We start from the raw sequence: 13,328 nt of genomic DNA, 5'->3' as shown, positions 1-13,328 counted from the left end.
ACAGAATTTTAGTGATAATAATACGATTTTCCATTCAAAATACCTTTTCAAGCAGAACCCAAAAAGGAGTAACAAATTGACTAATATATTGGTTAAATGAACCTTTCATCAAATATTTTGTAAAAGTCAAAAGGGAGACTTATCTTGACGCAAACTACTGTATATAAATTAGTAACATGTAGACCTGCTCAAACAGAAGTGCAGCTGGGGATTCCTTTAACTGTTGTCGCAGAGATTAAGTTGATTGGTGGAGGTAATGCATCTCAGTGTCCATTCTGATTCCAGCGCCCGACAGTATCTCTTCAACTGAATAATCTGAGCATGGTTACTTTTGAATAGCATCCTTGTTTGATTATTGGGCTTCTTGTCTTATCAGCCAAGGCTTGGTAGTTAGCTTCAGCGGAAGAACAAAAAACATTTTGTTTCTTTGATTGCCTTGAGAGAAGACAAGGACCCAAAAGTATGCTAGGCATTGATGGACCATATAGGAAGAGCATAGCTTTTCTTTGAACATCAAATCACAATTTTTATTAAAGATTAGCATACTCCAACTATACTACAATCCTCACATGCTTACAAAGCACTCCAAACACCAACTTAAATCTCTATGGCTGCTGTGTGATAATCCCTATTCTGATTGTCGCCAATAACTAAATCAACTCAAATAATAGAAAGAGAAGAAATAGGTAAATCTAATTATGTGGTAGATAAACACATATTTTGGTTTGTAACAAGACCAACTTAGACCAGAAACAATTGGGTAGGAAACATCTTTGAACACTTATTGTCATCAGGGTCGATAAATTTTCATTACTGTAGAAAGTTGAACTCCACAGATTGGACAGCAGGAGACAGCAGATGAGCATGGATGACATAGCAAATGACCACATGGAACCATGGTCACACCTATTTCATTGGTCAAACAGATACGGCATAGCAATGCTACTTTAGCCAAGTCAGCTTCTTTTGTCGCAAACTTAGACTTTTCCTGGAAATATACCAAACGAATGAATAAATTAGTGCCCTCCCCTTTTTATCAAAATAATAATGGTTTATGCACGGTATTCAACTATGTTTAAACCCCGGGCGGTAGATTTTAATATCAGTGATACTTTAGAGCCTGCTGGGTCAACAAAATGATCATACATGTATGAAACTGGATTTGCTCTTGAAAATAACATGAATAAACACATGACAAGAAACTTTCAGAGCAATCTAAATATTTATTATAAGCTGAAGTCAGGTGCCGACCTGCTCGAGCACAAGCGTGGCCTGAGATTCTTTCAATTGTTCTTGCAGAGACAGAATTGTTTGGAGGAGGCATTGCCTCTTTGGGTCCATATTGATTCGAGCACCGGAGAGCATCTCTTTAAATGCTTCAACAAACTCCTCAGTTGGTACACCACCATGCTCAAGACATTGAATTGTTTGTTTCTGCCAAAAGACATCAAGTTTGTTTGATTCCATGTTGCAAATTGTTCCTCCTAAGAAACTATTGTTGCAACCACATTTATGTGACTTTAAAATGCTTTAGGTTGCAGCAACTACCAATTCAGATGAACACAGTCCAAAGTTAGAGTCAAAATTCAGTAACTATTCATTAAGTTCTAAGATCTACAGCTCAAAAAATATAATGACAAAGAACTAGATCCATTTAGTTAGAAGACAGCCACTACATGTTTTATGTAAAATGTATGATGCAGACATTATTATCAGGGGTACGATGCTAAGAAGCAATAGGCAATAGCAGAAAACAGTGTCACAACAAAAACAACCAACAATATTATATACTAACCAAAAAAATTTCATGCAGATCACAAAACAAGATTTATTCATACGAAAATTATATACTCTTACTTATCCCATCAAACTCCAAACAGTTCAGGTGTGTACAAGAGTTACAATCATCAAGTAAGACTAATTACTTATCCCATTAATCAGCTTGCTTACAATATATCACATAACAAGATTTATTCTTTAATCATCGGTAGAGGGAGTGAAATATTATTTTGGAAGGAGGTTGTATAAAACATAGAAACTCAACAAACCTGATTTTCAAAAGCTACTCCTTGAGACTGGTCTAGCTGCTCAGCATGCATACTATCTCTGGGCCTCACATAAGTAGGATACTCTCTGCCAACTGGGAAATTTTGAAAGGGGAAAACATGTGAAGATATAAAAGTTTTGGTCTTCCGTGGAAACGTTTCAACATTGAGACTATACGATGTTTGCCCTACCAAAGGTCTTACATCCTCAGGAATTCTACCATACTTCAACTTCTCTCCACTTTGGCTTTGCCAGGCCACTATTTCTCCTTGATAGTATGCTCTTAAAGGATCAATCTGCCTTTTCTTGGCATCTCCGAGAACTATATCTTTTAGTCCCAACTATCACTAGATGGGTGCTGAAGACACCTCTATGTCGATGGTGAGTGAACTTTGCAACACGATCAATTAATCTGGATGTGACCAGTTTAGTTTGATCGTGTACCAGGTTAACTGGAATTAAGTATTAAAGTGACAGAATATTAATACATGCAATAATATAAATGACGAGTATATAAACTGGTGAGACAATATGTAATTTTCAAGTGTATTTTATTTATTACTTGTTTAAATAAAATACAAGGTTGTTGCGGAACCAAGATAATACAAGAATGTAAATATCCTAACAACCCATGAATTACAATTGATCTAAACTTGGAAATTCTCCTAAACAATCGAAACACTTAGAGTTGTGAAATGTTTCTTTTTGCGATTGAGAGAATATTGCACAAGTTCACCAATATTGCAGAATATATGTATTTGCAAAGTTATTGAAATAGCTTGTGCAAGGACCTCTATTTATAGTCGAAGATTGAGCATGGGGATCTCAACTTCGATGTACAAATATGGTTGACAGCACACAAAAGTATTGTTTAAATAATCCTTTGTGTGTGTTAAATAAAGTAAGACAAAAGGTTACTTTATTCAACCACTCTACATCTTTGTATCTTTATCCAAAGACAATATCATTGTCCGGTTAAAAGGATGTAGAGTAAAAAGGTCCTCCTCGTAATCAGTGTAAAGCTTTGTAAGAGCATTTACACTGGAGGATTCTCCAGTTGATTGATCTGGTAGATTGTCAACTGGGCTTCGCTGCCATTGCCAATCTCTATCTTCCATTTGTTGTCTTTGACTTCAACTGGAAGGTCTTCAGATTCTAGTCGTCTGATCTCAACTGGAGGAAGTCATCAGTTGCTAAACCTGTATAATGCAACTGGACTTCTAATATTTCGGACAATTCCTCATGCTCTCCAGATGTCACTGGAGAGCTCCAGTTTAGTTAAAACTGGACCTAACAAATTCCCCCTAATTGTCCTGAAATATTGTCAAGTATTTTCAAACTTGTTTCTATACAAGTTTAAGTTTGAAATACTTGAATTTGATAAAACCTATTAAGTTTCCAAGACATTTTTATAGATCATCAAATGTCTTGGATTTGTTTTAAGTGTTTGTAGATCTTATCAGATATCTTACTTGTAGGTTACAATCTGGCAACTTGTATATACATACAATTTCAAATAAATTACAAGAGAGTACACAAAATTACAAGCAGATAATAGTTAGAAGGAAAACTTAAACAGATGGCCCTTCGCCAGTTTTCCTTCTCTTTGAGACTGATGAAATCGGCTGAGTATCCTCAGGATCAAGGCCTAATCTTTCTTCAATGTTTTCCTTGAACTTGATGAGATTTTGCAATACATACTCCCAGCCTCTTTCAACTTTATTCTTCCTCTGCCTCCCCTCCAACAGCCTCAACATCTCAACATGCTCGGAATGACCATACTGATTGACATCCGGGTTCTCAGTAGTCCTTTTAGGTCCACCAAAGTATTGTACCTCAACAACAAAATGCTTGGCACCAGGCTTAATTGAAACCTTAACATCAGTAATCCTGCCTCTATTGTGCCTTCGACGCTGTACATCTGACAAATATGTGCGAGCTTCAGATTCATTTGTCAGTTTGATTTTGCTCGTGCTCAGCTTTTGTGTAGCAGCTCGAATATCATCAGTTGTGGGTTCAGATGGTTCTACCCAAGTCCTCAGATTTGCATCTCTTGGTAAGGCCTTTTGTTTTCTTCCTTTGGACTTGGGTGGATTCAACACTTTGGTGACCGCCTTCTTGACCTGCTCAGTTCTCTTGAGAATCCCTTCAGATCTGATCTCTCTGGCCTTTTCCACCGATACATTCAAACACTTTGCATCCAGTTCAGCCTCATCATCCTGGTAGTGTTTGTCCAGTTCCACTTCAAGCATCTCCTTCAGTGCATTGACTATTCTTGGATCTTCTTTGATCTTCTTGTATTCAACAAGTGTCAAGCCAAGGAGTTGAGCATCAGTGATATCAACAAGAGGGGTTGGAAGATTTTTTCTTGATTCAAACTGGTTTGCCTTCATTTGTTTCTTCCTTTCCTTGACCAGGTATCCCACTCTTGCTAACTTCTGGCTCTCGCTTTCAGTAACTGGAGGCAACAAATCGACATTGCCAGTTTCCAACATTGGTGCATCGGTGGCTGGTTCCAAAGATTCATCAGCAATGGCCTTTCCCTTGTCAACACTCCCTACCACCACATCATCAAACACCTCAAACCCTTGCTCACCAGCCTCAGTACTGGTAGCCATCACAATCTCCTTCCCTTTACTTGAAGTCTTCACAAGAGTGTGAGGGGCATGTACCGACCTTTCCCCCTTGGCAGCATCTAGTCCCTGCCTGATGGCTTCAAAATCAGCATGACTAGAGGGCAGGCGATCTAGAGGCTGCCATGATTGCATTGTCTTACACTCTTTGAAGACTCCACAAAGCATGCGAACTGTCCTCCAAAGATGATTTATCTCTTGAGACTGAGTCATTACATTTCCACTTGTCTGCTCTTGACTCTTTAAAATTTGTTTGAGAATGGAGAGATCATCTGAAGAGAGCCCAGTTGCAGGGACTTCCTGAGCACTGTCAGGCTCAACCGCCCTTCCTTTGCCAACTTCAGTGGTCAGATCAGATATGGCAGTTGAATGTTCAGACACTTTGCTAGCCAGCGTATCCAGACTGCACCTCAACCGATCAATCTCAGATGTAATTGGAGTGAGATCGACCTGGGGCACTGCAATCTTGGTGATCTCAGATATCACCTTTTCTATCAAGTTACTCTCACTGGCAGCCAAAGTTTCTTCGATCTTGAGACCCACTGAAGAGGCCAACCGACTCCCAAGCTCTGTCACATCTAGGCCAGGTTTGCTACACAGCTCTTGCACCTGCCTTTCCAGATTCTTAATATCAACCTCTGAAGATCTGACAGTATTGTTCAGCAGGTTGGATATTGAGGATGTGACTCCAGATTGAGTCAGTGCGAATGCCTCCCTTAAAGATATTGCCAATTGATTGGAGGATTCCACTAACTCGTTCAGCTTGCCAAACACCAAGTCCTCATTAGCAGAGAACTTGTTAATCCCCAGGTCAACCACTTTAATATTTTGCAGATGATCCTTGTGGTACCTGGAGAGGGACTTGGTGTTCTTCTCCAGTGTCTTTTGAATCTCTTCCACCCTCGCAAGAAGGTTCGAGAGATCGGTTTGAAAAGACACGAACTGGCTGTCCAATGACGGAGGAGAAGGTGTCACTGGACCAGCTGAAAAGCTACAGGTGCAACTGGACGAGGTATGACAATATCTGGTTCTCCAGTTGCAGTAGCATCAGTAGATAGAAGAGGAGGGGTTGTAGAAATGAAAGGAAGAGATTCAATGTGTCGTTCATGCTGAGAATGCTCAGGTGTGAACGACGGCGACGGTGGGGTTAGGATGTGTCTATTTCTAGGCACACCCATAGAAGAAGGTGATTGGCGAGAGGTGAATATTGGAGGTATTTCTAAGCTTTGTACATGAGTTGGGGAAACTGAAACATGTGGTTCTTGGGGTTGACCAAGGAGAGAAGGGAGCTGATCAAGTATAGTTGCATCAGCCATCTCTTGGTCAGATTCTGTCTCAGATGAGTCCGAAGACTCAAGCTGAAACACACCCTCATTTATGCCAAGATCCATAAATGTTGGGGGTGGCTGAACAAGTTGTTCAGACTCCTGATGACCAGTTTGAGTTGCCTCAATGGTATCATCAGTTTGAGGATCCGTTGCCGAAGCATCTTCTCCCTGGACAGAGGTGACTGGTGCCTCAACCACAACTGCTCTATCCTCAGTTGCAATATCATCGGCAGCGGCTTCAGAGACCACTATCACAGATTGTGACTGGTCAGGTGCAGCAAGTCCAGATCTTGATCTCCTGCTTTTAGAGGATCTTCTTGCTTTAGGAACTGCCTGGACTCCTGCTTCTGCCACAGTTACTACTTCAGTAGACGAACCGGTGGGTCCCTCATTATTTTGAGGCCCGCCCAGTTGCCTTTCTGATTCACCAGATTGTGGTGCATCAGTTTTAGAGAATGCAAAAATCATTCTCGGGGACATCTGGACTTCATCAGAAGTGGACACCAGGTTGTCCAGATTCCTCAACAGTTCTGGCACAGAGAACGAGGATTGCGTGTTGTTGTACTCGTTTCTGCCCAGAATCTGAATAAAACAAAGGGACAGAAACCTTGAAAAGGGAACACAAGGACCCCTGTTACCCTTCAACTTGAATACCAGGCTTCTGAACAAAATGCCTGCAAAATCCACCCTCAGCCCATTCCAAAGGCAGTACGCCATTTCTGCCTGGAAGGAGTTTATCTGGTCCAATCCACCAGAACTCCCTCCCAAACTTTCCACCAAGTGGACCATAAAGAACTTCCAGGATGGTGAAAGCCCCTTCATTGTAATGGACCCCTTGGTCTTCAACACATCCCCCTCCACCATCTCCTTATTTCCCATATCAAGGAAGACCTGGCGGAAATTGATATTGGAGGAAATCACCACTGGAGTTTCATTATGTCTCCAGTAGTTGAGGTTAAGGGCTTCCCTCAACGTTCCAGTGGTGATGGTACACGGGACTGACCCATCCTTTAGAGAAAAGGAGATGGATGAGCAGTCCTCAGAAAGAGAGGCAGTGTACCAGAACTCACACAAGTAATCATGGAATAGCTTGTGTGGATTCAAAGAGAAGGCATCGCTGAGGGGAGAAATCCGAAGAAAGGATTGGATTCTCCCGATAAGAGAGTCAGCGGCCTGGAGCCCTTGAAGAGATGCCATTGGATTATTTGGATTTAGTTTAATAAGCTTAGAGCTTATGGGAGCACCAGTGGCACGAATAACATTTTGTGATGGAATGTACTCAGCAGTGAGTAGATTCACATCACGAGAACGAGATGAAGAAGAAGAAGATTTAGGAGCCATTTGTGAATTTAGATTTAGGGTTTTGGACTTAAAGAAGAAAGAGAGAAAAGGATCTCGAATTGTGAATGATTGAAAGAGTAAATGAAGGAATTTTGAGAGAAGTAAATGAGACGGATATATTGGTGGGGGGTATATATAGGCAGTAAAAATATTGCCAAAATATATACGAAAAGATATTTTAGTCTCCAAAAGTTTGAAATAATTTGTAAAAAGTTATTTTCCAAAATTTTGAGAATTCAAAAATATTTAATACTTCCCATCAAGCATTTAATGCTACGACGGCTGGTATTCCCACTTACCCACTAACTTCACCAATACCCATAAAAAGTGCAGTACATTTCAGCAAAAGTCTTGACACGTAAGACATGTCAGGTGACGTTCGTGAGTGCGAGGTTAGTACTCGAGTAACATCACGTGTCACAAGTATCCACCAAGTAAAACACAACGTTATGAAATCTGGCTGACCACCATTTTGAGACAAGACCAAACTAGCAACCAAAAAAAATTTAGATGCCAGTTTCAACTGATGACCTTCAGTTGCATTTTTCAATAATTTATTTGAAAAATATTTTGAGTCTTTTTCCCCCTAAAAATGTGATCCATTTGATCAATGACTAGTCTTTGAGTACATCAAGGCGTTCAATCTCCAACCAATCAAGGATCACCTGGACCATCCTCAACTGAAGGGCCTCTTCAGTTTAATGAGGATTTAACATACCCAGTTCACTGATGAGATGTTTAAAAGTCTTTTCATCAAGAGGTTTTGTAAAAACATCAGCTAACTGTTTATCAGTGGGGATGAAATGTATTTCAATATCTCCTTTCATAACATGATCACGAATGAAGTGATACCTGATATCAATATGCTTTGTCTTTGAGTGCATCACTGGGTTGTGAGATATAGCAATAGCACTGGTGTTGTCACAAAAGATTGGGTTCTTGTGAATTTCATGCCATAATCAAGTAACTGGTTTTTGATCCAGAGAATCTGGGCACAGCAACTGGCCGCAGAAATGTATTCTGCCTCAGCAGTAGACATTGAGACTGAAGTCTGCTTCTTACTTGTCCAACTCACCAGTTTTCCCCCTAGGAAATGACATCCACCAGTTGTGGATTTTCTATCAATCTTACAACCTGCATGATCTGAATCTGAATAACCCATTAGATCTAACCCTGAGCCTTTGGGATACCAAAGACCAAGGCTAGGGCACCCTTTCAGGTACCTGAAAATGCGTTTAACAGCATGCAAGTGTGATTCTTTTGGATTTGCCTGAAATCTGGCACATAAACATGTTGCAAACATTATATCTGGTCGACTGGCAGTTAGATACATCAGTGAACCAACCATTCCACGATATTCTTTTTGGTCCACTGGTTTTCCATTTGGGTCAGAGTCCAAATTTAATGGAGCTGAAATAGGTGTGGTTTTTGATGGGATTGAATCAAATTTGTATTTTCTCAACAAATCTCTGACATATTTTTCTTGGTTAATAAAAATACCATCCATGGTTTGTTTAATTTGTAAACCTAAGAAAAATGTTAATTCACCCATTAAACTCATCTCATATTCTTGAGACATAATTTTTGAAAACCTTTTACACATTCCATCATCAGTTGACCCAAATATAATATCATCAACATAAATTTGTACCAGCAAGATATCACCTTTTTCTTTCAAGATGAACAAGGTATTATCTATTGCACCTCTTTGAAAACCATTTTTGAGAAGATGTTTAGTTAGAGTATCATACCAGGCTCTTGGGGCTTGTCGAAGACCATATAAAGCTTTGTTCAGTCTATATACCCAATGTGGATGCTTTTCATTTATGAAGCCTGGAGTCTGCGTAACATACACTTCTTCTTCCAATGTGCCATTCAGAAACGCACTTTTTACATCCATCTGGAAAACCTTGAATTGCAAGTGAGCAGCATAAGCCAAGAAAATTCTGATGGCTTCAAGTCTTGCAACTGGAGCAAAAGTTTCATCGAAATCAACACCTTCTGCTTGACAATAACCCTTGGCAACTAATCTAGCTTTGTTTCTGACAACGTTGCCATCTTCATCCATCTTGTTCCGGTAGACCCACCTCGTTCCAATGGGTTCTCTCTTAACCCTGGAGGACAAGGAACAAGCTCCCAAACATTGTTCCTTTCGAACTGGTTGAGTTCTTCTTGCATAGCTTCAACCCAGCTTGGATCTGCCATAGCCTCGTCAATCTTCTTCGGTTCAATTAGTGATAAGAAGGTGACGTTCAAGCATTGATCACTTGTGGCTCTTCTAGTCTGAACCCCACTATCTGGATTGCCAATAATCTGCTCAATGGGATGAGCAGCAGTCCATTTAGTGTATTGACTAGGTTGGTATAATACAACATCAGTGCAAGACACCTGACGATCTCCAACTGTTGCAGCAACAGGAGGAGAATCAGTCCAAACTACTTCAACTTCATCATTATTGTCAACTGAAGAGTTAACATGATTATCTTCAAACAAAGGTATCTCTTGAAGAACTGGAGAAGCTTGAACTGGTTCTGATGTTGTTGTGGCACGCACATCAGATCCAATTACCAGTTTTTCAGGTAGGTTAAAACTGATAGAAGGATAGAATGAGGTGTCACAGAAGTTCTTCTTTACCTTAACTGGTTCCAAGACTTGGTGTTTGGAAACATTTTCTGGTGTACTAACTGATTGATGAACCTGATCAGATACACCAAAATCAACTGGGACAACTGAAGATAAATCAAGGGTTGGTCTTTTGTTGATTGCTTCATTTGATTCATCGAACGTGACATGAATTGTCTCATGTACCTTTTGGAGTCTATAATTATAAACTCTATAGGCTTTTCTAATATTTGAATACCCCACAAAGACACCTTCGTCAGCTTTTGCATCAAATTTTCCCAACTGACTGGAATCGTTTAAAATGTAAACTGGACAGCCAAATACATGGAAATATCCAACATTTGGCTTACGATTCCTGAGGACTTCATAGGCAGTCTTCCTATGTCTCTTGACATAAACTGACCGGTTTTGGGTGTGACACGCAGTTGCTACAGCTTCAGCCCAAAACAGGTGGGAAGACCAGATTCAGATAACATACTTCTGGCAGCTTCAATCAATGTGCGATTCTTCCTTTCAACCACACCATTTTGTTCTGGAGAACGAGCTGACGAGAAGTTTTGAGAAACGCCAGTGTCAGTGCAAAATGTCTCCAATTCTTTATTCATGAATTCTGTACCGTTATCACTTCGCAACTGACAAACTTTCTTGGTAAACTTGAGCTCAATTCGCTTGATGAGAGAGATAATTTCACCAGATGCATCACTCTTTGATCTGATAAATATCACCCAACAAAATCTGGTGTATTCATCGACCACAACCAAGTGTACCTTTTACCAGCTTTAGTTTGAACATTCACTGGACCAAAAAGGTCCATATGAAGCATGTGAAGAGGTTCAGTGATGCTGAAATTCTGTTTGGTCTTGAAACTGGCTCTTTTCTTTTTGCCCATTTCACACCCTGGACATGGCTTCTCCCTTTTAAAGGAAAACAAAGGTATCCCATCAACTAGTTGCTTTCTTGACAACTTGTTAATATTTTTGAAGTTAAGATGGGATAACCGTTTATGCCACAGCCAGTTGGTGTCCTCATCAGCCTTGACATAGAAACAATGCTCTTTTGGAGTAGGCTCCATGTTCATGATGTACACATTCCCTTTTCTTGGTGCAATCATTACTACCTTCCAATCCTTGTTAAAAACAGTGCCTTGAGCAATGTCGAACAGTACCCTATATCCATCATCACAAAGTTGACTGACACTTATCAGGTTATATTTCAAACCATTTACAAATGCAACCTTAGTGAATTGAATCTGCCCATTGTCAACAACACCATATCCTTCAGTTTTCCCACTTCCATCATTACCAAATGTCACTGCAGGTCCATCACATGCAGTGAACTCTTCCAGCAGGGGCTTACATCCGGTCATAGTCCGGCCAGCTGCGCTGTCCAGATACCAAATATTTTTGTTTCGATCGCCCTGCACACCCAAGTTAGTGATCAGTTATTTTTGTGAACCCATCTTTTCTTGATGGGTCCACTGGACTTCTTCTGAGAAGTCCCATGTGCTTGACTAGGTGTTGAACTGGATGAGGAAACTGGAGGGTTCTCTCCAGTTTCTGGAATAAAAACAATTGGTTTCAGTGGAACATTGACCTCCTTTTTCTTTTCGATGTATGCTCCTTTCTGAGCAGATTGTTTTATCTTTTGTTTTTGAGGAGGAGTTTTGACAATTTGTTTTTCAACAGAAGAGGATGCACCTCCTTCCAAATTCTTAATTCTGGCAGTACAACTTTGTACCTGCCTTGACAAATTTTGGATTTGATTTTCCATTCTTACCAAAATGTTTTTTTTCTTCAGGCTGCTGGCCTTTGGACTTTGGCTCAGCGGGGTTTTAGTCTTTAGAGTTGAGGACTCACTTGACTTATGAGGTAAAGGATTGTCACCATATTCCTTTTAACTGGAGCTTTAGCCTTCTTGGCTCCAGTTTTGACCTCAACAGGGTTGGTCTTAGTGGATTCAGATTTGATTGTGCCAGAGGAATCATAAGGTGTTTCAATTTTAACAGATTCTGGCAATTGGTGAATTGTGGGTAAAACAGCTGCCATCTGAAGATCACCAGATTTCCAGGCAGTTTTTTGAGCATCAATGGTTTTAGAAAAAGCGTCATAATTTTTACCAGATGCTTGAACCCAAGAATTAATAACCATATGTTCTTTTCAAGATCAAATTTCAGTTTTTGGTTATCTCTTTCCAATGCCTCGTTTTTCAAATCTGACTCTTTAAGAGCCAACTGGACACTTTGCAAATCATTTACTTGACTTTTCATGTTGTTTAATTCAACCAAAACTGTTTCTAAATATCTTTCACAGTCAGTTCTCATGGTTTCAACAAATAACAAGTCATCATTCAATGATTCAGCAATATCCAATTTCAGTTCTGAATCAATTTCGATATCATAATCCCTTACCTTCTTAAAATGATATCAACCCATCTTCCAGATACACATCATCCTTCACCACTGGTTGTTGACTCTCCAATGCCATGAAACACATATCTCTAATCTCTTCTTCATCATCAGATGAATCATCAGAGAGTTCCCATTTCCCTTCAGTTTGAGCCATCATGCACTTGTTCTTTTCTTTCTCATTATTTTGTTCAAGAGACATGAGAGCAATCTGGGCCTTAAGTTTCTTGTATTTGGCCTTATAATCATCAGTTTTAACAAAGTTTGGGACAATAGGACCAGTTTGGTAGTTCATCTGACTAGATCTGCATTCCTTCATGAAATGGCCTTTCTTACCACATTTATAGCAGGTAAGATTAGCCTTATCCATTGAGATTGAATTGGAAGCATTATTGGACCCATTAAATCGATTAGATTTATGCTTAAACCTATTAAAGGTTTTAGCAATCATGGCAACCAGATCATCATCGTCAGTTTCCTCACAACCATCACTGAGATTAGTGGTTAGACCAGAGTTCAAAAAGTTGTTTAACATTTCCTTCATAGAATGTGACTGGACATTCTCAGTAGATATTAAAGCAGCACAAGGTTGCCCAGAAAATTGGCAGCCTTGGAACTCTGAGCATGGTTTAAAGCATCTTGTTCCGAGTAATCTTGCAGCATCATTATCTTCAGTAATCTGAAGGCTCCATAAAGAGAGGCAAGTATGGCTATGCAAGGTCTTTCCTTGTCTTAAGACAAGACCATGTGTGCCCATTTGGATGGCAAAACATCACAGAATTTTTCAAGAAGAATATCCTTATCCTTCTCCACTCCCAAGCCTCTAAGTTGATTAATTAGGCCAGTAAATCTGGTATAGTACCAGTTAAACTTTCATTGGGAAGAGCAAAGAAGGATTCATACTTCTTGTTGAAGCAACCTTTCTAGTGACAATGGTGTCATTTCCTCCTTCAA

The 13,328-nt window shown here is 39.9% G+C and overlaps 1 protein-coding gene across 1 annotated transcript; it reads right to left on the bottom strand.

Annotated features, from left to right (window-relative positions):
* Window positions 1-757: 757 nt before the first annotated feature.
* LOC122589978 (E3 ubiquitin-protein ligase MYLIP-B-like) lies at window positions 758-1,467 on the bottom strand. The gene is made up of 2 exons (XM_043762310.1): window positions 1,252-1,467; window positions 758-988 (listed from the first exon to the last, which is right to left on the bottom strand). The coding sequence occupies exons 1-2, from the start codon at window positions 1,465-1,467 to the stop codon at window positions 791-793; spliced, it is 414 nt and encodes a 137-aa protein (XP_043618245.1). The 3' UTR covers window positions 758-790.
* Window positions 1,468-13,328: the final 11,861 nt, after the last annotated feature.

This window comes from Erigeron canadensis, chromosome 1, assembly GCF_010389155.1.
Source record: "Erigeron canadensis isolate Cc75 chromosome 1, C_canadensis_v1, whole genome shotgun sequence".
Lineage (NCBI taxonomy): Eukaryota > Viridiplantae > Streptophyta > Magnoliopsida > Asterales > Asteraceae > Erigeron > Erigeron canadensis.
Note: the sequence above shows the minus strand (reverse complement) of the source record. Positions and strands in the feature narration are given on the sequence as shown.